Source organism: Emydura macquarii, unplaced genomic scaffold, assembly GCF_026122565.2.
Source record: "Emydura macquarii macquarii isolate MOO-44397 ecotype Brisbane River unplaced genomic scaffold, CSIRO-AGI_Emac_v2 contig_1045, whole genome shotgun sequence".
NCBI classification, from domain to species: Eukaryota; Metazoa; Chordata; order Testudines; family Chelidae; genus Emydura; species Emydura macquarii.
This window is the reverse complement of record NW_027131182.1, coordinates 10,423,737-10,449,818: the sequence shown is the minus strand read 5'-3', so window position 1 is coordinate 10,449,818 and position 26,082 is coordinate 10,423,737. Positions and strand designations below refer to the sequence as shown.

At 42.2% G+C, this 26,082-nt stretch overlaps 1 protein-coding gene across 1 annotated transcript in view; it reads right to left on the bottom strand.

The window, feature by feature from the left end:
- ZNF532 (zinc finger protein 532) overlaps nt 1–26,082 on the bottom strand; it is a 93,170-nt gene that overhangs the window by 9,931 nt on the left and 57,157 nt on the right. Inside the window, exons 5-6 of the mRNA XM_067545466.1 lie at nt 21,401–21,563; nt 17,665–17,943 (exon numbers count right to left, since the gene is read on the bottom strand). Coding sequence (XP_067401567.1) covers nt 17,665–17,943; nt 21,401–21,563 — 442 coding nt within the window. The remainder of the gene's footprint in view (nt 1–17,664; nt 17,944–21,400; nt 21,564–26,082) is intronic.

Below are 26,082 nucleotides of genomic sequence, written 5' to 3'. Positions count from 1 at the left end.
AGGAGATTTTTCAAAATTGTACTTGCTTGAAATATACGCAGCTACAGGTGCCAGCACAGAAACCCACTGTTCTGTTATGTTTCTCTAAAAGAGAAAGATGAATGGAATTGTTTCTAGTGAAGGTACTTCTACTCAGAATACCCTAAGGTCTCTAGTATCTGAAGTAAGACTTCTTCCCACCTATGGACTGCAAAAGCTCAAAGAACAAGCCATTGCTAATGTCTCCTATAGCTGATTTAGCATATCATCAGTCCAAGACCTCAGCAAGTCAGTCCCTTAAACACCCGGAATATCACCTTGAGCTTGCAACAGAGACACTGCTCACTCACTGCAGACACAGAAGACTAGAAGGTTTACAATTGGAAGTTTATCTTTCCAGCCATAATTTAATTTTAACAACATCTTACACACTTCTGAAATCGATGCATCAATCCCCACAGTCACCAGTAAAAGCTTCTTGTTCATCACAGGCAAGTGGATTTTCTAAACCCTGAACTATATTTTTCTGTTATTAATATTCAAAGCAGTGGCCTCTTTGGCCAGTTCAATAAAGAACCTGGAACAGAGGATTGAAAGAAAAAAACAAAAGAGAGCTGATAGATCTAATGCAGATCACTTTGATTTAGATGATCCTTCAATTGAGCTAATTAAAGCCAGGCTCCTGGTTCACTCAACCTATCCTCTCCCAATTTAGGAGACTGTCAGATCCAAGGACTCTCTGGGTCTGAATACGCAATAGAGCTGAAAGAACTGCGTTGGACCCTAGATATGAGTGCTGAGCCCACAGAAGGAAATCCAGATCACCCACATAGCTGAAGTGCTATGATCTGAGGATGACTTACACTTGCCATTCAGGCTCAAGAGAGAGGATGGCACTGAAACAGTCTGATCCAGAGTCTGTCTGGTGCCAAGAAGAAGAAGAAATAGCTGATATCTAGGATCATTTCTTCCTTTTCTGATAGAGACCGCACTTTCCTTCAGAGTGACTCATAAACTTCCTCTCCTTTTTGTGAGCACTGGACAGGTAAATCAGAGTCTTCCACTGGGACCTCTAATCCAAATTGTTGGATCAATGCTTGGGCAGTGGACTCCAGAGATGAATCCATCTATTCCTATACAACAGATTCAAAGGAATGAGCAGCAAGGACTTTTCCAAGAGGATGACATTCAGCTTCTGGCTCCCTTCATTCCTGTTCTCTGAAACCAAATAGCCCCTACATAAATGCCAACTCTTAAACAATGCAGACATCCATATGTTGATCTCAGATGGGCATTTCAATATCACAGGAGGTACTTGTCTTGAATGCAGAGCACCTCTCCAGTCCTCAACCTAACTTCAAATCCCCAAATAACCTTAAATCCTAAATGTACAACAGGCTGAGGACAAAAGGGAATGTTTCCAGATTGCTTGTGCTGTCAGAAAAAAGGGGAACCGAAGAAGAGTTGTGGGACAGTTATTTTATATGTATGGTTTTGAATGCCAGCTCGTCAGTTGGTGTATACATCCCTCCCTAATGGTTACACTGCTTAGGAATGTAGATAATGATAGATAATGGGATAAAACATATCAAATGGGATTAATCCTAAATTTGAAGTTTTTACAGACCCAGTCCTGTCTGACCCCAACTTCCATAATGTTCAATCTTCAAAATAGTGACTCCTTAGGACAGTCCAAAAATTTAAAACCATTTTCTCTTGTGATACTGCAAAATTATTAGTCCAATCTGAGGAATTAAGGCTCTGTTCAGCAAGATATTTAAGTATGTGTCTAACCTTAAGCATGTAAGTAGCCCTACTGAAGTGTATGGGACTAGTTACACTCTTACAGTTAGGCACTCAATAATTGCCCTATTCTGTTCATTCCCCCTGAAGCAACTGGCATTGGCCACTGTCAGGAAACAAGATACTGGGCTAGATGGACCATTGATCTGACCCAGTATGGCCTTTTTTATGTTTCTTAAGTACCAAGCTTCTTCAGAGTGTAAATCACTTGTACATATGTTTCTAAAAGAAATGACATTTTGAGGGATATGAGCTGAAGACAGTCTGCAACCACATTTTTAGAATATATGAATGCATGGTGATGTGCTTTAAAGTTCAGCAAGAGCTTTGGATGACTACTTCTCATGGTGCAGCCACTAGAGTGTTATATGGGCCATCCAAAACCGTTGGATATCACACTATACACCCCAATATATTCTCTATATTCAGAGGAAAAAACTTTTTATTTTGTTGAGAATTTAATTGTTTGTATAGGTACTATTTTTCATACCCTCTACCTGTAAAATCAGGATTCATTAGTACATGAATCCAACTCCAGCGGCCTCCCTGGGAGAGAAAAACAACAAATACATTTTTGAAAAATGGGAAATTAATTTTCATTGTTTCACAAAAATTAGTCTTTTTTCTGTTTACATTTTGGGAAAAATTCATTAAAATTTTGAATTTGGGAATTTTTCAACAAGTCCTATAGATTTTAGAAATGTGTAAAAAATAACCAAAAATAGTTTTCTATACATAATAATGTCATGATTTTATATTTCAAGACTGCTAGAACTAGAAGTCTTGTTGGGAAGTTAGCATTCTCCCCTTTTCCAAATATACAGATAGAAAATTCCATATATGTATTTCCAAATAAAGCTCCTATATCTAGCCCTCTTTGGTCATGAGATATGAACCTGACACTAGTGCAACACAGAACAATGTCGGCCTGCACTGCAGACCGTTATAAATTTCAGGAATTTCCACAACTGGGGAAAAAAGGAAACATTTCTCTAGCATATTTTGTTTCTTTCATAAACGTCTGTTTGCAAGTTGTTCAGATGTTTGAAATGTCAGTAGAACCAGTTAGAAAATGTTGGTAACTTTGAAGAAGAAAAGATTACACACCTTGTGCAGTGACTGTGGTTCTTTGAGAAGTGTGTCCCTATGGATGATCCACTTTATGTGCATATGTGCCTCTTGAGCCCTTGATCAGAGATTTTCCTTTAACCGTGTCTCTTCATCCCATGCATGCTCTCAATATCTCATTGCCAGACACCGAGGCTATAGGGGGATGTGCAGGCAAACTGTTCTTAGTTCCTTCTCCACCCAAATGTTCCATAAAGAACAGTCCAAAGCAGAGGGAAAGGAGGGCAGGTAGTGGAGCACCCATAGGGGGCACATCTTGAAAAACTGAAATTACTGCACAAGGCGAGTAATTTCTTCTTTGAGTAAAAACAATGAGAGTCCTGGATCATTGTTTTTGCTGTATACAGACTAACAGAGCTACCCCTTTGGAACTTCTTTGAGTAGTGTCCCTATGGGTGTTTCACTTCAGTTGACTTCCAAATAGTATTTCCAGAGGGAGGAGGAAGCTTCAGAATTGAGTCCAGAACTGAAGAGAGTGCCACATCAGATCTAGCGGCATGGATTAAAGTATAATGTTTAGAAAATGCATGTACTGAAGCCCATATAGCAGTCCTACATATATCAGATACTGGCACATTCTTAAGTAATTCTGTGGATGTTGCTTGTAATCTGGTGGAATGTGTTATGCTTTGCAGGGGATGAATGTATGCAGCATCAAAACTAGTGATAATACACCCAGATATCTATCTTGATAGTTTCTGTGCAGAGATCATGGACCCCTTGGATCTATCTGCGAAGGAGATGAACAGGCTAGGTGACCTTTTAAATTGTTTGGTTCTATCTAAATAGAAAGCCAACATCTCCAAACATCCAAGGCATGAAAACTGCTCCTGCGACCTGGAGAGCTATGCAGTTTTGGAAAAAACACTGGCAGATGAATGGATTGGTTAAGGTGGAACTCCAACAGTACCTTAGATAAAAATTTAGGATGTGGACATAAATATACTTTATACTTGAACACCACAAAGCGGTAATCTGCCATCAAGGCTCTAATCTCCCTGACCCTATGGACTGACACGATGGCTATTAAAAAGGCTGCCTGCACAGATAAATGGAGCAGAGAAGAGGTTGCCATTGGTTTGAATGGAGGTCTCATAAGGTAACTGAGTACCAGGCTAAGGTCTCAGGTTGGGGTGGCAGGGATGTCATGGTATTTACAACTCCTGGAAAAATTAGTTAGTGCCAGTTTAAGAGCATTTTCTTTTTAAAAAACTGTTTCCTTTACAGTTAGTTTTAGTTACATATTCATAATGGGATGACATAAGGCAGTAGATTCAGAGATTAATTTAGGATTGTAGAAATAAAAAGTAAAGCTGCAGTGGGCATAATATTAATATATGTAATTATAATACTGACCATCAGAATGTCTGTATATGTCATGACTCATATTTCAGTTTTCAATATTATATAAACAAAGTTGAAAATATTTGATTATACGAAAATGACAATAATATAGAGTTATAGGCAATTAAGCAATCAGAAGCAGGCAGAATTTTCTTCTTATCAGTCCTGGTCCATATGTCCATGCAGCATTCTGTAGCAGAAAACCAACTCTGACGTAGTGAATAGACTGAGCCTATTCCTCAGTTTTTACCATTAAGTTTGAACAGATTCATTCTATGCTTGCTGAATTTGCTGGACAATGATGCAATTATTTTTCCCAGTTTCCCTGAGTAAACTGGGTATAAATTGGTATTTACCAGTGCCCTGTCCTACATTAGTTTCCTGGAGTTGGTGAAGAGATCCACCTATGGCAGTCCCCATCCTTGGAATATGTGAAGAATTTGAGTCTAGCTCCCATTTGTAATCCTAGGAGAAGTGTCTACTGAAAATATTGGCTGTAGTGTTCTGAGTACCTGGGACACAGATTGCTGAATTTTGGATCTGACGAACTATGTGCTAGGTCCATGGTTTAGGGTTTCGGTGCACAGAGAGGGTGATCTTGCTCCTTCCTGCTTATTCATACAGAAATACAGGATACATTGTTCTTCATGACCCTGATTGATTTACTTCTGATGAGGGGTAGGAAATGAAGGCAGACATTCCATTAGACTGATGTGGAGTCTGGTTTCTTGAGTTGTCCATCTGTCCTGAGTTCTGAGGGCATTGAGGTGAGCTCTCCATCCCAACAGAGAGGCATCTGTTGTTAAAGTTACAGATGGAGCTGGACGACAGAAACATCTGCACAGACATTGAGCTGATCTTTCAACCAGCCTAAGGAGTTCCTCACTTTTAGAGGAACCATCATCTGCCAGTCCCAGCTGTCTGTGGCTGGAGAATAAGTCATTCTGAGCCAATCCCGGAAGCAGCAGAGACATAGCTTTGCATGATTGGTCACAAAAGTGCAAGCTGCCATGTGTCTTAGGTACTGAAGACAGTTCCTTATTGTGGTCCAAGAGCTCTCCTGAATTACCCATACCAGATCTGACAAAACTACAAATCTGTCTAAGGGAAGGGAAGGTAAGCTGTCCAAAGACACCCCTTTGCCCTTATGCAGAGGTGGGACCAGCTCTATTGTTCCTAATCAAAGGAAAGAGTTCACTTCAACAAAAGCTCATGAGGAGGTAACCTGAAGAGGGATGGGGAAGCGGGATGGGGGGAGACATGGAAGGGAGAGAAGTAAAATGGATGATATAGTTTGATGTTATAACCTCTATGACCCACTTGTCTGCAGTGATCCACCCCCAAGCATGTCGGAAACATGAAAGGCAGTCTCCAAAGGGAGGGAGGCGGGCAGCTGTAAAACCAGAGACGCTGGGGGAATTGAACCCTCAACCGACCCATCAAAACTGTTAATTTGAAGATGAATGGGTGGTTGTGGAGGGCTGGTGAGCCACTGTTCTCTGGAATTTATGTCTTTTCCTGCAGGGTTTGGTAGAACTATCAAAAACAAAGAACTGAATGGGACATCATTTCTGGGCAGTCTGTGACCTATTAAATCTTCTCTTATTTGTAGGTGTATAAATGCACAGGGATCATAAAGTAGCCCTAGAGTCCTCCAGACCAAGGACTCATCTGTGGTTGCCAAGAAAAGCAGTGAAGGGAAGTCCTCCACAGAGTTCTGGACTTCTCTTAAAAACCCCAACAATTGTAGCCATGATGTTCTGTGGGTAACTACTGCCATGGAGATGGACCTTGCAGCAGTGTCTGCAGGATCCAATAATTAGCCCTCTGAGATGATAGACTGATGTTCAATATAGGCCATAAATCTATTACAGTTTGTAAAACTGTATTTGGTCATGATTGCCTGATAGTTCATGAGCCTGAATTGTAGAATTGTTGATGAGTAGGACTTCCATCCAAAAAGGTGCAGTTTATTTAGGTCTTTGTCATATCAGGTACAGTTGGAGAAGTGGTTTATCCTACTCATTTACTGCAACCATCCCCAGGGAGTTAGGTGGAGGGTGGGAGAACAAAAAATGAGAGTCCTTAGGGGAAACATAATTCTTTTTATCTGCCCATTTACACATTGGCAGAACAGTAGCAGGTCTAACAGTCTTAGCTGGATCAGCAGCACTTCATTAATGGGTAATGTTACCCTAAAGGATGTTGCTGACTTGTAGGATATCCAACAGTTTGTGCTGTGAGTCCTTGACCATTTCAAGTGGAATTTGAAGAGTGTCAGCTACCTCTTTTTGAGGTCTTGGAATTGCTGAAAATTGTCAGCCATGGAAGGCAGCTGAGGCATAAGCATTTTGTCTAGAGATGAAGATGAAAAAGACGTTTGAGGGGACGGGTCTTTTTCCGCTCTGGCCTCCTACTCCTCAGATAGCCCATCCATAGGACAAGAGGTCTATATGTCTCTAGCCTCTCTATGATATAGTACTGGTGGTCTGGCAAATTGCTGCCAATAAGCAGGCCAAGTATGGCATTAGAGAGTGGCATGCAGGGTTGTTTCCACCACCCGTGTTGATGAGCATGATCTTCCCTGTGAGAAAGAATGGGTTCCTGAAAGGATATGTCAGAGAACAGAACAGAAACAGAAGAGACTGACTGGAAGTCTCCATCCTCCTCAATATCGTCCAATGGAAGATCACCTGCAGATATGGACGAAGTGTGCTGTGGTACTGGAGGATGGTGATGATCTGGAGATTCAGGTCTTGGTACCGGAAAAAAAATTACTAACCTTTCCATAACTGTTGTTCTTTGAGATGTGTTGCTCAGGTCATTCCAACATAGGTATGGTGTGCACCACATGCACTGTCACCGGAATCTTTTCCCTAGTGGTATTTGCCAGGTTGGCTCTGGTGCCCCCTAAAGTGGTGCCCTCATGGCGTGGTATATAGGCAACTGCTGCCCCCTCAATTCCATCTTGCTGGCAACTCCAACAGAGGGGTAGGTGGAAGGGTTTTGGATGGACATGATTAACACATCTCGAAGAACAACAGTTATGGAAAGGTTAGTAATTGTTTTTTCTTCTTTGAGTGCTTGCTCATGTCCATTCCAATGTAGGTGATTCCCAAGCCACAAGTTAGGTGATGGGATTGGAATTTTGTTGCAACACTGACTGGAGGACCGCTTAGCCAAAGGCTGCATCATTTCTCGCTTGCTGAGTGATTGCATAGTGTATAGTAAATGTTTAGATGGATGACCAGGTCATCACTTTACAGATGTTCAGAATCGGGACCTGTGTCACAAAAGTCCCCGACAAAGCTTGTGACCTTGTGGAATGAGCTGTTAATCAAGGAGGCAGTACCTTTGCCAGCTTGTAGCACATTCATACACAGGACGTGACCCACGTGGAGATCCTTTGTGCAGAGACTGCAATAGCCATGAAAAGTTCCGTGGTCTTTCTAAAAGGTCTGGCCTAAAAAGCCAGTTCATATCTGACATCTAAAGAATGGAGCCTCTGCTCCTCTCTGGTAGTGTGCGGCTTTGAATGGAACACTGGGAGAAATATGTCCTGGCCACTGTGAAAATATGAGACCACCTTAGGGAGGAAGGATGTGATTGAAGTCGCACTTTATCCTTGAAAAAGACCGGGTATGGAAGTTCTGAGCTCTCCCGGCTGAAGTAATGGCCACTAAAAAGATTACCTTCCATCATAGATAGAGCAGGAAGCACATTGTCATTGGCTCAACCAGGGGCCCTGTGAGTTTTCACATTAGATTGAGGTTTCACAGCAGCAAAGATTGGCGTACCTGGAGGTACAGATGCTCTAGTCCTTTCTAGAATCTTGAGCAAACTGGATTTAAGGATAGCGTGCGGCTATTCACCAGCAGGTGGAAGGCTGAGATTGCGGCCAGGTGAACCTATATGGATGAATCCGCAGGGCCTTCATTCTTTAACTGAAGTAAGTAGTCCAGAGTGAGAGGCAATGGAACCTCATTTGGTGAGAGAATCCTTTCTGTGCTGACCATAGTATGAACCTCTTTCACTTTGCCAGATATGCTGTTCTGGTTGACTGTTTCCTGCTACTCATAAGGACAGTCTGTACATTTACCCAGCAGCCATGCTCTACCTCACTCAGTCACACAGCTTCCACGTCAGATGGAGGAATGTGAAGTTTGGATAGTGCAAGTGGCCATGCTCCTGAGAGATCAGGTCCAGGAACAATGGGAGGCTGATTGGTTTGTCCATCGAGAGGTTCAGCAGCATTGTGAACCAGTTGGCACAGCCATGCTAGGGCTATGAGGGTCATCCGAGCTTTGTCCCTCCTGACCTTGAGCAATACCTTGTGAATAAATGCTGTGTGTGGAAAGGCATAAAGGAGCTTCTCCCCACAGGGCAGGAGGAAGGCATCCAAGAGGGAGCCCTGCCTGTGCCCCAGGTATGAGCAGAACTGGGGACATTTCTTGTTGAGCTTGGTCACAAACAAGTCCACCTGAGGAAACCCCCACTTCTGGAAAATGATGTTCAAGATGTCTGGGTGAATGAACCACTCGTGATGAGTGACAAAGGATCTGTTCAGGTGATCCGCCAGTTTGTTCTGATAGCCTAGTAGGCAGAAAGCTTCCAGGTGAATGGATTGGGCTATGCAGTACTCCCATAGGGTCAGCACTTCCTGGCATAAAGGGGAGAAATGTGCCCCCCTTTGTTTATGTAGAACATTGCCGTAGCATTGTCTGTGAATACAGAAATGCATTTTCCCCGCAGGTTGGGTCGAAACACCAGGCAGGCTAGGTGTACTGCTTGTAACTCCCTGATATGTAGGGTCAGTTCCTCTGCTGACCACCGGCCCTGAGTTTTGAGGGGTCCCATATAAGCTCCCAACCCACTTCTGAGGCATTAATGATCAGAAACATCGACAGGGTGGGCCTCACAAAGGGAACGCCCTCGCACACCATGATTGGGTCCTGCCACTCCTGGAAAGAACGAATCACTGTAAGAGGGATTGTCACTACCTTGTCTAATGGATGATGGCTTTGTATGTACACCTACACCAGCCATGATTGAAGAGCATGATGAGCATGTTGCACCACATAGGTACAAGAGGCCATGTGACCCAGAAGCTTCAGGCAGGTTCTTGCTGAGGTGATACGAAAGGTTCTCAGGCTGTTTACAAAAGTTTTGATGGCTCTGAAACAAGTCTCCAGAAGGGAGGCCCTGGTTTGGGTCAAGTTGAGTACTGCTCTCATAAACTCTATCTTTTGGGCTGGTGCAAACGTCGACTTTTGCTTGTTTATCAGGAGCCCCAGATTCTAGAAAGTGGACTGAGCAAGCTTCATGTGCTCTTCCACCAATTACTTGAACCTGTTGAGCCAATCGTCCAGATATGGATATAATTGTACTCCTGCTTTCCACCACCATAATCACCACTGCCAGGCACTCCGTGGAAAACCTTGGAGCCACCAACAGGCCGACACCGTGAACTGATAATGATCGTGGCCTACAATGAATCATAGGCATTTCCTGGGTCTTTGGAAGACGAGTATGTGAAAATATGTGTCCTTGAAGACGAGGGCAGCATACCAATCCCCTAGATCCAAAGAAGGGATAATCAATGACAGGGAGACCATGCAGAGCTTCAGTTTCTTTATGAACTTGTTGAGGTTTCACAGGTCTAGAATAAACCTGAGATCCCCGCTGGACTTTAGGACCAGGAAGTAGCGTGATTAAAAACCCATGCCTCTTAGATCTGACAGAACCTCCTGCACGGCTCCCACCCGTAGGAGTAATTGCACCTCTTGGGTCAGAAGTCTCTTGTGAGAAGGGTCCCTAAAGAGGGATTGGGAGGGAGGGTGGGAAGAAGGGAGAGAAATAAACTGAAGGATATATCCCACTTTTACCATGTGGAGCACCCATTGATCTGATGTGATGCTGCCCCAGGCCTGATAAAACTGGGACAAGCGGTCCCCAAACATAAGGATAGGATCCAGGTTGTAGACTGGCGTGCCATCCTCAGGCGTTCCTCCAAAAGTTTTGCTTAGGGCCTGATGGTTGTCTTGCAGGCACAGACGTAGAGGCCAACAAGGAGTTATGGGTCTGTCTCTTCAAAAACCCCTTATTTCGCTGTCGTCCATAGTCATGTCTCGTTGGGGTTGTGACAAATAAAAATGGCCTACACATTGGGGCTTACAAGTTTTCGGGAGGGGGCCAGAGCATGGAGGCCTAATAACTTCAAGGTTGCGTGGAAGTCTCTCAAACGATGAAGGCGTGCATCCATCTGTTCAGAAAAGAGGGACTGTCTCTCGAACAGCACGTCCTGCACTGTTTGTTAGACTTCAGAGGGCAGGCCTAAAGACTGAAGCTAGGACTTTTGTCTCATTACCACTGCTGTGGCCATGACATGAGCTGCCGTGTCTGCTGCATCCAAGGCCACTTGAAGGGACATCTTGGTTATAACCTGGCCTTCATCGGTCAGGGTCACAAACACCTATCTAGATTCCAATGGTAGGAGTTCTTTACATTCTTATATGATCACTCAGGAATTGAAATCATAATGACTTAAAAGGGCTGGTGATTAGAAATCATCAGTTGGAGGCCAGCTCGGGAGTGTATTTTTCTCCCTAAAAAGTCCAATTTCTTGACATATTTTGCCTTGGGCAATGGCCCCTGTTGCCTTTGCCTCTCGTTCACTGGCTGCAGCCACAACCAGGGATCCTGGTGGAGGATACGCTTTCAGGGATATGAAATATTTTCTTTCGACCCACTTTGCTGTGGGTTGGAGAGATGCAGGTGTTTGCCACAAGGGAAACCTCCTCATTCAGGGGTAGGGCCACCTTTGCAGGACCAGATGTTGTTAGTATGTCGACCAAAGCCAGGGTTGACTCTTCTATCTCCTCTGCATGTAGGATGAGGTTCTGAACCATCCTCCGCAGGAGCTCTTGGTGAGCCTTGTAATCATCCTGCACCAACTCAAGGGACTGCCATTGCCTCATCTGGAGAAGAGGACAAGGTGACTAGAGCTGTCCCAAGGTCTTGTACTTCCTGTGGAGCTGGTTGGTCCCCTGCATGGTTATCCTGGGCCCCCAGGGCTTCTGCTTCCAGAACCGAACCCCTCTCTGACATGGAAGGTGAGGGTGCTTTCACCTTGGAGGGTGCTGAATGGGAGTGGCCTGTGTAGAAGCCTTGGAGGACATGAGCTGCCCATGGTGCCCACACTGGCCAATGGTGGCGTCTGCCATTGGGAAGGTGGCCCTGATGATGGGATGGTCCCCTGGATGCCAAGCATATGTTTCTGGTCTACCCAACGTCTACTCCTTCAGGACATATAGAACTCTGCTTGTGAATTGGAGCCCGAAGACTCACTCCTGGGCAACCATGTTGGTGACATTCCCCTCGGTGTCGTGCGTCAGTACCACAACAGTGAGCAGTCCTGTGATGGAAAGCGGTGTTGTGAAGGTGAATGTCATCGTGAGGACAGGCGGTGCTGGTGTGCAGAACAGTGCCTAGATCCAAAATGGTGCCTAGACTGCGATTGGTGCCGTGACTGTGATCGGTGCCGGGACCGTGATCTCAACTGCTGTCGTGGTGTTGAGCCTTTGGAAGCCATGTGAGATGGCAGTCGATGCCTTGCCATTATTGTTGGCTTACCCAGGACTGGGACTTGTCTCCATGTGGCAGGGTCCTGCAGTGCCTGAGACATCCCCAGCAGGCCATGGCCCAATGGAGCTGGAGGAGCTGGAAAGGTTAGCAGACTCCTCAGTGCCTCTGGCATTGATGGGGCTGCCATCATTGATGGGGCTGGTCAAGTCTCCTCCATGGTTCACCCTTGAAAGGGGAATCTACGTGCACTGGACTCAATGGTTCCTTGCCTTGAGCTGGAGTCTACGGTGTCAGCTGGGAAATGACCGTCTGTGAATGGTCCAACATGGATCTCACTTGTTTTGTGACCTTCTTCGTTGTGGAGTGTCCCCGGTTCAATTTTTTTGTTTTCTTCTTGGGCATTAGCAATGGAGAGTGGTGTTATCCCACCAGCACAAACTTCCTCGGTGCTGGGGAGGAATGTCGGTGCCGGGAGGTAGTCAGTGCCACAGATCCCAGGCCGCACTGAGGCTCTCTGATGGAAACCATGGTGTTCCTGACCGAGGAGCTACTCGGTGACAGGTCTGGTTGCCGTTCCAAAGCTGGGCAAAGTGCCACCTCTGTTAGGAGGAATTTCAGTCTACTATCCCTCTCCTTCTTGGTCCTTGGCAGGGTGGACAAAAATCAATGAATTTTTATTTTAAATCGGATTTTTTTTTAAATCATCAATAAAATACTAAATTTCTCTCTCATCTAAAAAATAACAGTTACTATTAAATCTCATCACAAACATGCTATAAACCTATACTTACAGTCTCATAAAAATGAATTAATGGCTCTAGTCTGTCCAGCCATGGAGGAGAATCACTTGCAGAGCAAGGAGACAACAGTGTTCCAGCAACCATCATGGACAGAAAGAAGGAACTGAGATGGCAGCGGGGCAGCAGCTGCCTATATACCATGCCATGAGGGCACCACTCCAGAGGACACCAGAGTCGACCTGACTCAACAGTATTGAGCTGAGAGGATAAGACTTCGGAGACTGTAACTCTTGCCGGGGACCTGGACTTTTTTGAACTTGGCTCCTTAAGATGAGAGTCTGCTCTCCTCTTTTTAGAAATCTTAGCTGAAGCCTCCATAGTCTTCCCTTTTTTAAGGTGAAGCCTGCATCGAAGTTGAAGGAGTGCTGAATCTGTCCAGAGACAGATGTACAGGAGATCCTTGTAACCTGACTCAAAAGCTGTCAGAGAGCGTTCCATCATCAACATTCTGAGTTTAATCTCCCACTTGAGCACCCCTTCGTGTATAGGTAGGGCAACCAGGGCCAGCGCAGCTATTGCCAGCACATCAAAGAAGCTGTCTGAGGCCTCCTTGAGCTCCACTTCCTCCAACCCCAAATTCGAGGCCACCCTCTTAAGGAGCTCTTGTTGGGCCCGAAAATCGTCCAGAGGGACAGACGGTCCTGACGCAACCGCCTCATCTGGGGAAGACAATGAAGACTGAGCTGCAACGGAGAGTGGTGGCAATCCTTCCTGCCAATGGGGAACCGCTGATGATGTCCCCCCCGGGGGTCCTCTTCCTCCTCCAATACTGACTCGTGCACCCTCTCCAGGGCCACTGGTACTGACTGTACGCCAGAGGACCTGAAGGAGAGAAGGTCTGGGGCCACTGGGATCCCGCAGGGTCCCAAATATGGTCACTGCGCCGGCCACTGGCCGTGGGGCCAACCCAGGGCTGCAGAGCAGGGGACTTGCTCCTGAGTCCTTCGGGATGGCGATGCCCCGATCAGGCAGCAGGCTGCCTGTCCTCCCTTGAGGAAATGGCCTTCCTGCCAGACGACCATGCAGGGGTAGTAGCTGGCTGCCTTGTGGTGTGGTGCCGCAGGGTGGAGGATTAACGCCCTGAGCTATGAGTACTATGGCGCTCAGATGACAACAACCTTGGTGTTGGGGAGCATGACGAGGATGATCGGGGGTACAGCTTGCCCGACAGATGCTGGGATGTCGAGGATTCATGACACAAAGATGAGCAGGACCAGTACTGCGTCAAAGATCGGCACTTTGGAACCGAAGACTTGCAGCGTCATTTGCCCCTTTTAGGCACTGACTCCCTCTCCAGTGACTGGGTTCTGGGCCGTGCCTGTATGGGCGAATTGTTCTGTGCCAGGGAGTGAGAGTGGCATCGACTCACCTCTGGAGAACGCCTGTGGGGGGTTGAGTGGGAACAGTACCGACCTCCTGAGTGCGAGGCTCTCGGTGCCGGAGATCACGATCGGTGCCATGAGGTGGCTGGTGACCGCCGCTGATGTTCCACTGAGGAGCGCTCTGGAAACGGGGATCAGGAGTGCCCTCTCGGGGATCAGTGCTGCAAAGTCGACTCCCTGTGCGGTGACCTGGCCCTTGGGGATGGGCGTCTCTGTTTGGGGGAGCAGTGCAGACATTGTGGGGGACCCATCGTGGGTTTCCCCTTGGAAACTGGAGCCTTTTCCTTTGATGACACCAGGAGTCAAGGAGAAGGCAGCAACAGCAGGGCCATCAGGTTCCTCGCTGCCTGGAACTCCTCCAGCGTCAATTGCACCTTCTGCTCCCAGAATTCAGGGGTGGCTCTCTCGTCAGGGTCTTCTGGGCAGCAATCCCCTCTCCTGCTGATCCTCAGCTGGTTGATCTGGTAGAAGGTCCCACGCTTGACCCTGCTTCCCTGGACTTTCTCAGTGCGGGGGAGCGGCCTCTCTCCACACATTGCTTCTTCTGTTTCATCCTTGATGAGGAAGAGGAAGTGGTCCGGTGCTGTGTTGGGGCCAGTGCCGACAGGGTGCTCTATTCCGAAACCATACTCCATACCGAGGATGATCGTGCCGGCTCGGAGTCTGGTCTTAACACTGCCTCTATCAGCAAGGCCTTCAGGTGGATTTCCCTCTCCTTATGGGTCCACGGCCTGAAAGCGTTACAGATCTTATAGGAAGAAGTGTGACCTTCCCTCAGGCACTTCAGGCAGCTGTCGTGGGGTTCACTAAGAGGGAAGGGTTTGCTGCAGGAGATGCAGAGCTTGAAACTGGAGACCGGGGCATGCACCGTTCCTGGGCAAACTAACCTAACCAAACTAACCTAACTATTGAACTATTAACAACTACTTAACTAACAAAGAACAAATAACAACAACAACAATCAAACTACTGAAGATACTGAACACTTGCGAAACAAGCAGAGCAGTTCCAGCAACCATCACAGGCAGAAAGAAGGAACTGAGGGGGCATAGGGCCGGTGGCGCCTCATATACCACAGTATGTGCGCAGGACTCCAGGGGGTGCTGGAGCCAGCCCTGTAGGTACTGCTAAAGGGAAAAAAATTCCAGTAACTGTGCATGGAGGCGTGCACACACCTAGAACGGAATTGACATGAGCAAGCACTCGAAGAAGAACAAAACAATCAATCCTCTCATTACTGATCTCTAACCAACTTACTAAAACTATCACTAACAATTAACCTATACTAACCCTAAACAAACTATAGGAAAAAACTGTATACAAGATAGCCGAGGGATGCTCAAAGCAGACATGCTAAGGCTCCGTCGCAGGCCAAAGTGGCTGAGAAATAACTGTGGGTGGTTTCAACCAAGCATCCCTATCCTCAGTGTCTGGCATGAGGAAGCATACGGAGAATGCGCAGGCCAAACGGACACCGCTAACCAAGTCTCTGATCAGAGGCATGAGAGGCACGTGTGCACCTGAAGTGGAGCACCTATAGGGACACTACTCAAAGAAGAAAAATGGTTTCTTTTTTGTGGAATTTTTTTTCTGTTTTTTGACTAGTTCTAAATGTTAATCCTAGAAGAGGCAGTCAAAGACACATGATAAATACAACATGTAACATAGGTCTGTAATATACAACAACCACCTATGTGGTACTGTATGCATGTGTAAAGCCATAGACTCAGTAAGGAGACAACTTATGCATGTCATAATAGAGTCACAAATGTCATGCATACATCTACCAAAATAATTTAAATAAATAAATAAAGTTAAATAAGGATACAACACACCAATAAAAAAGAACTGTATGACTGAATGACACGGTTCAAGAGGTTATTTTAAGACGAACGAGTATATTTCAAAATATAGAAATCCAGCCTAAGTGAAGTCAACAGAAAGCAGCATAAAATTAGTCTGCAGCTCTCCTTGCCACAAGATATCCTTGAGGTCAAGAGTTTAGGATGACTTTTAAAAAAGGATAAAAAGTATTTGGTTAATGAGGATGTCTGATAGAGAATGAAAATGAGATCTTTCAAAAATTTTCACAAAAAAATGAGAGTGACCTAACCCAGAACTGCTAATAGTCTGGTGGTCTGGGCACTCACTTAGTATGTCAGAGACCCAGGTTCAAGTCCATACTTTGCCTGTTTCAGGGCAGGGACTTGAACCGTCTTCCACATATCAGGTGAGTGCCCTAACCATTGGAAAATTGAATAAGTCTTTCTTTTGCTCAATCTCTCCAGTTGGAGCTGTTCCACTTTGCATAAATACTTAAATATTCATTAGGCCAGTCCCTATAGATGAGTGGTTAGAGCACTCTCCTGGGATACAAGAAACCCGATTCAAGTCCCTGCTCTACCTGATTCTTTCTTGCTCCAAATCAAGCAGAGCAGGGACTTGAGTCTGAGAGTTCTCTCTGAAATTCCACCCTAGACCTGAGACGTATTCCCTGAGTCAAGTGGGCGGGAAATGGGACATGGGGCACTAGCCCCAGGGCAGGGAACTGGCTAACTCAGGGGGGTAGAGAATGAGACATGGGGCCTTTCCCCTCACTGGTTCCAATCTGGACCCAGGGCCGATGAACCGGTTTCCACAAGAAGTTTTAACAAATCAGCATTTTCCAATGAAAAAAATGTTTCATCAAAAATTACCAGATCTAGATAGCAGATTTTTTTTTCTTTTTCATACGCTACTCACCAAATCCACTTCACAGCTTTCTGGTCACTGTTTGCAGAATGTGGGCATTTCAGTACTCTACCACACTCTAGGCTTCTGCCTGCCGTGAGTTCGTTTTTTTTCTTTTTTCTTTCTGCTATAGCATCCCTTTTGGAGCCTGATTTTTGGCCTCTCTTCCCATGAGAACAGCTTCTGACTCTGTATCCGCAAGCAGCAGCAGAGGGAAATTGGTATCCTTATCAGTTTCACTGCTGCCCACTTACCAGTCTTTTTAATTTCACTTACTTGGAAAAACTATGAGAAACATCAAGGGTACTGGCGTTGACTGTCTGCAGAATCAGAAAGGCAGTATTGCACTGGTTTACATTCAGTTCATGTTTGGAAAAGTATCTCACAAATACTTGACTTCACTGGAAGTTTCACATGTTCAGCTGGCTGATAGGACCTGTTGCTCTAAAAACTGGTATGGTGGAACAACTCTTACTGGGTAACAGTGAGACTTTTAAAAACAAATTCTAAGTGGCACTCATCTGGCCAAACCAAACAAAAAAAAATGTCCTCTAGAGCTCACTATTAAAGAAGTAGGCAGGGAATAGAAAGAGAACAAGAAATCAGTTTACCTGACTCAGAAAAATGTTATAGGAACTTTTTTCAGTCATTCTATCAGTGCTTGAACAACCTTTGGTATTGACTAAAAACCTTACAATTAATGGAGGGATATGAGAGTCTTTTAGTAGACATTTCAAAAACTAAGCAACATAAAAGAAAATGGATATGAGAACAGGGGAGAAAAAAAATAGAGCATGAAAATGAAATAAGGAACATTATCACTCTCTCTCTATAAACCTCTAATGAATTTGAAAAAGAAACCCTCTTTCTATTTCAGCATTAATTCATTTAATTTGGAAGTTACAGTAATTTACCTTTCCATGCTCTTTCCTCATGTGGGATATGTACACATCTCTCTGAGTGAAGAGTCGATCACATTCCCAGCACGTCCAGCCAGGGTTGGTTACTTTTTTGGGCTCCGCTTTCTTTACAGGAGAGGGAGATTTCTTCTCTAACTTTTCTGTTCCATTGACGGATTTTGTGTCCTCTTTGTTGTGACTGGCTGAGTTTTGAGTTGTGGGTTTAGTGCTCAGGGGCAAATTTATACCCAAGTTTGGGGGCCCCTCAACACTTTTCAGCGTTCCATGCATAGACTAAAATATAAAAAATAAAAATATTATCTGACTAAAAGTTTTACTTCATTCCACCCCCATGATATAAATCTATTTAATAGATCACTTTTCAATATAAGGACACTCAAAACAATGTTTAAATAAAAACAGGGTTGTAATACAAACAAGCAACATCAAAAATGCATGACAAAGTGCAATTATCTTCAATGGCTGAATAAAGTTATATTAAGGGAAGCTGTGTGAGTGAAAGGTTTAACCTGATCTGTGGCGGGGAGAGGGGAACAGCTTTCAGAAAAGGCCTTTTTTATCTTGATTATCTCTAATTTTTCCTTTTACTTACACAATGAAGTGGGTCAATCTTCCCTAATGTGAACCACCTAATATATAGCATAGGTTATGGCTTCCTGTAAGCATGTTTGCATTGACAGAGTTTGGGTAGCAATATTGGGAAAGAGAGACAAGTAAAGACAGCTCTTGAAAGATCAGATAACACAGTTAATAATCCCTTTCAACCATGAATTTGCTAATCAGGAGATTATCGTCACATATGAAAGTCTTGCCTTCCAATTGCCAGTGTTCTCATGGTGTCTTACACTATCCCTTACGTTTGCCTTCCTAGTTTGTGTGTCCAGCTACTCCTAATATAATCCTTCTATCTTAAAGCTTGGCTGAGCTATTGGTCCCAGCAGCCAAAACCATTCAATAGGTTGTTGAACCAGAGCAAACTGATATTGGGATATAAATCTGATACTCTAACAAAGACAAACTATCTCAGTATTAGGCTCTTCTCTGTAGAATAAACAGATGATTCCCATGGACTGTTTGCTAAGTACTCTGCAAATGTTATACTCAGCTGTGCTGTGGGACAGAACTGTATTTCTGTTTAAGTGGTCTCCACAGAAATTAATGCCATTTACTTTCAAAACCAAAAAGTTTCATTTAAAAACTGTGACTAAAAAGATAAGGTGCTTTCACTTCTCCCGTATGACAACCAAAAAGAAGAGCTCTTTTTAGCGTGTCTAAATAAGGTACTAGCTAATATAATGAAATCTATTCCTACTACAAGTTGACAAAAATTCTAGGAAAACTAATGAAAAAGAGACAATTTCTGGGGTGAGGAGAAAAGGTGTAAAAATGGATGCTCATTTTGAAATATTCTGCACATTTTTAACTTAAAATTTTAGCTATCAGAGTTAAATGTTTTATTTTTTACATACTATATTACATACCAAAAAATAAATAAATAAATAAATAAATAAACTGCACTAAAAGAAAATTAAAGTTCAAAGTCAAGCACTCAAAAGGCTGCCCAGGCAACCTTAATTCAGCCCTCATTTGTATGCGTTATGATACAGTCTTTAATTACATGATTACACACTATTTTTTCCAGAGAACCCCTGCCTCAATGAAATGGTTGTAAGAATTATTAATAAGAGCAAAACAACATATTATTCCCCAACATTGTTCTCAGGAGTGGCTAAATCATTTCCAATGAAATTAAAAATCAGTCTGAGGCATGCAAAATTTCAGCCCAAACAGGGAAAATATAGTAAAGTGATAAGCAACTGAAAACGGGCCCTTATAATGGAAAGGCAATCTTAACTATAGGTGTATCCACCAAGTCCATCTCTGCTTTAAAACCAATTGGTTTCAAATCCTGAAACAAACAAACAATATATATGCATATGTGTGTATATGCCACTATTTAGTCCTGTTTAGAACTGAAGAAGCTGTACACATTACAAAGCAGATGCTTTCAATAAGTTGCTAAAGGAAGTATATCCCCTTGCTTGATGATTGAGAAAGAAAATGAGGCAAGAGTTAGATAAGAAGGGCAAGTAAAAGGCTACCTTAATAAACAAATAAGGAAAAGGATAGGAGTCAAGAAAAATCACTGAATAAAAAAAGGGACACAATACTATATATGCAACTTGTCCGATAATAACATTAGTAAAATAATAGGAAATATTTACAGACAGATTAAGAAAAAATAGAGCTTCTTGCATAATTTGGTGTACAGCCCCACCCTGCTCCAGGTTAATATTTCTCTGGCAAAAAGATTATGAAATAAATTCTCATAGAAAATGCATTACAGGTCTTAAAATGAGCGCTAACAGAGGTTCAGAACACTGAAAACACCCTGTCCTCATTTCTTAGAATATCTTTTGTCATCATTTTGTCATGTTTAACAAACATGCTATTTTCCCTCATTTTCAACTATAGGAGAAAGTAACCTTTAACTAAGAACAGATGCATATCCTGAAGACAGATGAATCAGAATGCATGCAATGGTCAGGAGGTAACCATGCACCACATGGACCCTGTCTGGCCCAGTACTTGACACCGATGGGAGTTTTGCCTGTCAGTAAAAACTGACACTGAGCTTCAGTTGTCTATGGAGTCATATTCACAGCAGAAAAAACAGGAATTTAAAGAAAAATAATTTCTAATCTCTTCCCTCATCTGGGTGCAGACAAGAAAGAATTTTAGGGTGTTTTGTGTGTTTTTAAAAGAGCTGGTTTCTCAGAATTGCTGTTCTTGCCTTCAGCCCAAATCTCAGCTGCTTCCCAGGTAGTAGTGCCATAGCTAAAGCTGAAATTCAACGTGCTGATTTCAGCAAAGACTAGGAGTCTGATTCTCCATTGCCCTGCACTTTGTTCAGTCATTTATGTCAGTGGAAAGGAAATGCAAAATGGATGTCAAATGCCCCCTTTCTGGTTTACACCACTTTACAGTGGCATAAATAACAAGTCACAGGACAATGATGAATCACACCCTTGAGGTTTAAGGAACCTAAGAGCTGCTAAGGCCTCCAATTCTTTAAAAACAAGGTAAAGCAATATATTTAAAATAAATGGCTAACAAGTGTAGGGTTACTGTCTTTTAATATTGGAAGGATAATAGCCAGAGTTCTCCAATAAATCATCTTATTGTGAAAACAGAGTTATGAGATATTCTGTTTTATTTTACTTTCTAAGAGTATTATATTTTTGCATCCATACAAGTAGCACAATGCTTCTCCTATCAGTGAATTCTGACCATAGAAGGCTTGATTCTGTAATGGTCTGAGCACCATCAACTCCCAACTGACTTCAATGAGAACTGATGATACTTAGCACACACTGTAGGAGATGCTCAGAATTTAGCAGGATTGGGCCCATAAATCTCAGTGGGACCAGTATTATTTTCATAATGTATCATCTTGTATGCAATAGAGGCACTGGAAAAAAATATAATATGCGAATGTTCACAGAGAGAATCTAGTAGTGACCAACTACTAGATGTATTGGTAACTATATACATTCGATATTTTAAGTGCTTAGAGAGATTAAATGCAAATTACTCTTTCAGAACTATCACCATCTATTTCTTTCAGTAGTTTTTTGTTATTTTGTGCTCTTCTGTGATGATTTCATGTAAGGCTTTAAACATGACAAATATTGTATAAGAATTCCAATGAGAGGAGACGCCCACACACCTTGATATGATCCATCATAAGTTGCTTCTGTGCATATAAAAGAGAACAGTCTGGACACTTGAAAACAGACACCTTCTGGTTTTCTATGTGTTGATCAAAGTGGCGATACAGCAAGGGTTGCAGGGTAAACACAGTGTCACACATGGAACATTTATATATTATTCTAAAAACAGAAGAAGTTCAATAAATAAAAGTCAGTCATCCTGATCATTTAGCAGCAGGAATCACTATGTTAATTTTATTCTCATCACAGGTAAGATCAAATGTTTGTATAAAAGGACAGTTTAGCCTGTTGTGGAAAATAAAAAATGAAAATGATACAGCTAATTCAAGAACACTCCTCAAAATGCAAAGTAAAGCAGCACTCAAGAAAAACAGTATAAAAATCCAAAATCAATGGTACATTTACATCTATATAACCATTATATATAACCAGTAAATACTGATAAGATTTTCCCAACATATAAAAGATATCTTTAGATCTTGAATTCACATTTATAACGAAAGGGCTGTTCGTCTACCTGACTTTGGAATTCAAAGGCACTACCTTAAAGGAGTTACTGATTGGATCAAAAGTATTAACATGCTGAAAGTTGGGTTCACTTTTTACTTAGATATGGCTTCTTAACTTCTTAAATTATTAATCCAATCCCTCCCATCTCTCTGAAGCTGAAATTTCACTGGAAGACAGCCTCTCTATTTGGCTATTTAAAACTTTTACTTAGTTGCCCCTCTCTTTCAAAGCATTGTACAGAAATGATCAAAGCACAGCTTCTAGTAGAGCTGATGCAGGACTGCTGGAAAGAGCAAAAGCCAATTGTGCGATTTTAATAGCAGGTGTATCAACATCCTTCCTGGATTACAATATTCTAATAAAGATGGTAACTATCAACAAAAGCTTGTTATATTGAGTCAGCTGATGATTAAGCAATGCATAAATTCATCCAGACTTTATAAAACGACTGGTGAAGAATCAAAGATGGTAATTAACAAGGACCAAAACAGGCTGAATTAATAAAAGACACTAACATCAGTCTCTAAAAGTAAGTTAAAATGACAGGAGAAAAATGCTTCCTAAAATTAAGGAAAAGTTATAAATTAATCTTGAAATGGGTATAATTTCAGTAGAATTCTGACCTTGTCAAGCTCCCCACCAATAAGTAATAAATCAGAATGAAACTAGGATGTGCTAATGAAATGGAGAGATCAAGTCAGTTCATGGAGAGAGTAACCTTCTGGTATAAATGAAAGAGCTAATACTACATAATAAATGTTTAAGACTGGTTGCATTTTGCCAATGATTCTGCAAACATGGAAAGTTATGCACTGGTTTTCTTTTCATGATTATTTGTTTCTTTTTCCTATTTACATGATTGGCTCTATAAAAAGTTATTTTAATTTTAAATAAAAAAGCACTGTCAAGACTGGTAGGTTCAAAATGTATCCTTTTTCATATATCTATTTATAAAGCCCACGTAATTCCTTTTATTTCCTCAGAACTGTTGTAATTTTTCTTTAAAAAAGAAAAGGAAGAAAATGGCATTTGAAAAGGAAAAATAACAACGAAGATTAGGAATTGCCATACTTGATCAGACCAGTGGTCCAACTAATCTAATATCCACTGGCAGTAGCAGCCACTTTATAGAAAAGTGTAAGTATTTAGAGTTCCCCGACATTATTTCATCATCAATGCTTCTAAAATTTAGTTTTTAAATATTAAGCATGATTTTCCAATGTTAATAAATATTCAGTTGAATCTTACTGGTACTGGCAGTTGTATTTTGTCCCTGAACTACTGGAACAGCAAACTCTGTTAAAGGGAAATCCTCAACTCAGTACCCAGTCAGAGCACCTGAGCTGAATGCTGGAGAGAGATGCAGGGCAAAAGAATCTTCCAAATGGCCACAGAACTATTTTGGACATGTTCCATGGGCAGTACTTAAGCCCAGAGGATGCAGCAGCTCCTGTGCCCATAATGCATCCATAGGAGATGGAAAGATGGAAAGAACCCAAGGATTCACATGGCAATGTGTCCACCCTCCACTCTCTGGCACACGGAGAGCTGCTGTGTAGCTCTTTGCTTTATAAGGGGTGCACACTCCCAGTGATGGCCCCACTCCTAACTCAGCAGAAATGCAACAGTGCAAAGCAGTTTAAAACTGTAATATTTTATTCACAGCATTCTTCAATTTAAGTGAGAAAATAAAGAGCTACTCACTAGCAAGAGCATTTGTAATTTTCATTTATTAATACATTTTCTAAAAAAGATGTATTTTTCCATTAATAATAACAGAGATGGCATGAACTAAAACCCCACACCCAAACTTCGCAGTATCAGATATCCATATTTTGTGATCTGACCCATCTCTGACAAAATGTTTTACAAATCTAATTAATAATTATAACCAGGTTGGGAAACTGAGGCACAAGAAGGTTAAGAGACTTGAACAAGGTTACACATCAAGACACTGACTCTGCAAAACAATTGTCACCTATGATAGAGTTAATATCAGAACATTAGACTCCTGACCCCTGAGACCCATCACTAGCTACTAGATTACACTACTAGAAACTAAAGAGAAAGTAATAAAATGACATCATTCTGACTCCATAAATTTTGAGTGAGAAAATGGCAGAAGTGGCAAAAACTAAAAATTAATATACTTACTCTGGCTATAAATATATATTTCAAATAAAACCATGCACATTAGAAACCAGAAAAACCTATTGAGTCATCTAGGTACAGTTCCACAGCCAGTGTTTCAGGCCCCTACTCTATAAATGTACCACTACAGGATTATATATATTGTCAAATCAATGGTGAAATATTATGTTAGTACTTTTTAATTTGCTTTGCCTTCTGGTCTTTTCACTGTATTTAAAGTAAATTAATCCTTGAATAATCATTTCATATGTGATGGAGCAATACAGTGCTCATTAGCAAAAACCAGCTAATATTGATAGGAGAAAATAAATCTGCTACAGAGAATTTGCAGATGTTGTCAGACTTTTTAAAAATGTCAAATTCTTTATATTGACATTTTAAATAAACATTGAAGTTAAAGTTACTCTACTTTCAACAGAAGTACATAATCTTCCTGAGAGGAGTCCAAATTCTAAAGACACCTATTTGCAGAATAAACTCCACTACTTGAAATTGATACAGATATGCTGTATGGTATGTTTTATTGTGGTAGACACACCGATTCAATTCATCAGAAATATTTCTTTCAGACACATTTTCAAAGTTAGGCATATACAACTGAGCACATACATTTATGAATCAAACAAATGAGGGGGGTCAATACCAAATGTGTCTAGCTAAGGCCCTGATCAAACAAATCACAAAAGCATGCGTTTAAGGGCTATGCTGGGTCAGGACCTAAGTTAATGTTGCCCCAATTCAGCAAGATATTGAAACACATGCCTTAATTAAAGATCATGAGCAGTGTCATTGAGGTCAGTGAATTGGGACCTATCTGCATGCACATGCTAAAAATAATTCCTCACAAACATTATGCTCCAACAAATGTATGTGGGAGATGCACTTATTTCAATCTGTGAAAATCTGGCCAATAGAAATTCCAAGATTTTCCTTAGAACAAATAAACATGGAATCTGTAGGTAGATACCTGAATACCACATTAAAAGTATTAGTATTTTTAAAGGTGTCTCTACTAGGACGTGGTATTTCTCCTTCCAATAATTTATTTTTGTATGTAAATGATACCTGTGCAATAATGTACTGATCATGTAACAACAGTCTAATGTTATTAATAAATTGGCTCGATAAATATGAATTTCTCCAAGCTTTAAAAGGAGATTAGCAATAAAAAAATCTTACTGCTATTCTTAAAAGCTCATACTAGGCTACCAAGAAAAAGTCACACGGGAGTTTCTTTATTCCATAAAACAAATTAAGCTATCCCTGATGAGAATGAGGAGGGGAAGGGTGGTGTGGCAGGGGGAATTAAACTTGAAAAAGCCTTCCTTCTCCCCATATTAAAATAATCTAATTTGTACCTATTGAGAGCCATTCTACATCATTTGGTTTTTCATAAAACAGGTTAAAATGAAATTTAAGAAGTTAAATCATTTCTTATTTGCTACATCTGTTTTGATAAACAGCCATTAGTAATACAATTATAAATCATGCAATTCCACTAAATGCCAAGGGCATACAGTGGCTTATTTAATGCTCTATCTCCATTAGTTCCTGGAAACAAAACAGACCAATGGTTCTCATTTACCATTGTGGACTGTATATGCAGCTCTCTATGTTATGTGGGCCGCATCCACACAATAGATATACTACCCATATGGCCCTAAGGATGTCACATGGGCCACAGCTGTGTGCTGATTGGGCCCCAAGCAGGCCGTGGGTTGAGAACCACTGAAATAGACTGCATGAGCAGGGACTTCCCCAGCTGCTCTAAAACATGCACATCCCTGTGTAGGGTCAAAATTCACCTCCATCCTAGGGTTTCATTTTCGGAACAAATGGAGGAACTGTAAGACAACTGTAAGTCCACATCAAGCCTTCTGTCCAGACTGGGCTGTTCACAGAGTTTCTAGTTTAGGTTGGTCAGCCCCTCGACCATCAAACTTTCTCTCTGACACCCAAAAATCCAGTGTCAGGAGAGCCCAGCAGTGAAGCCTGTTTCCCCCAGTTTCCTATTTTC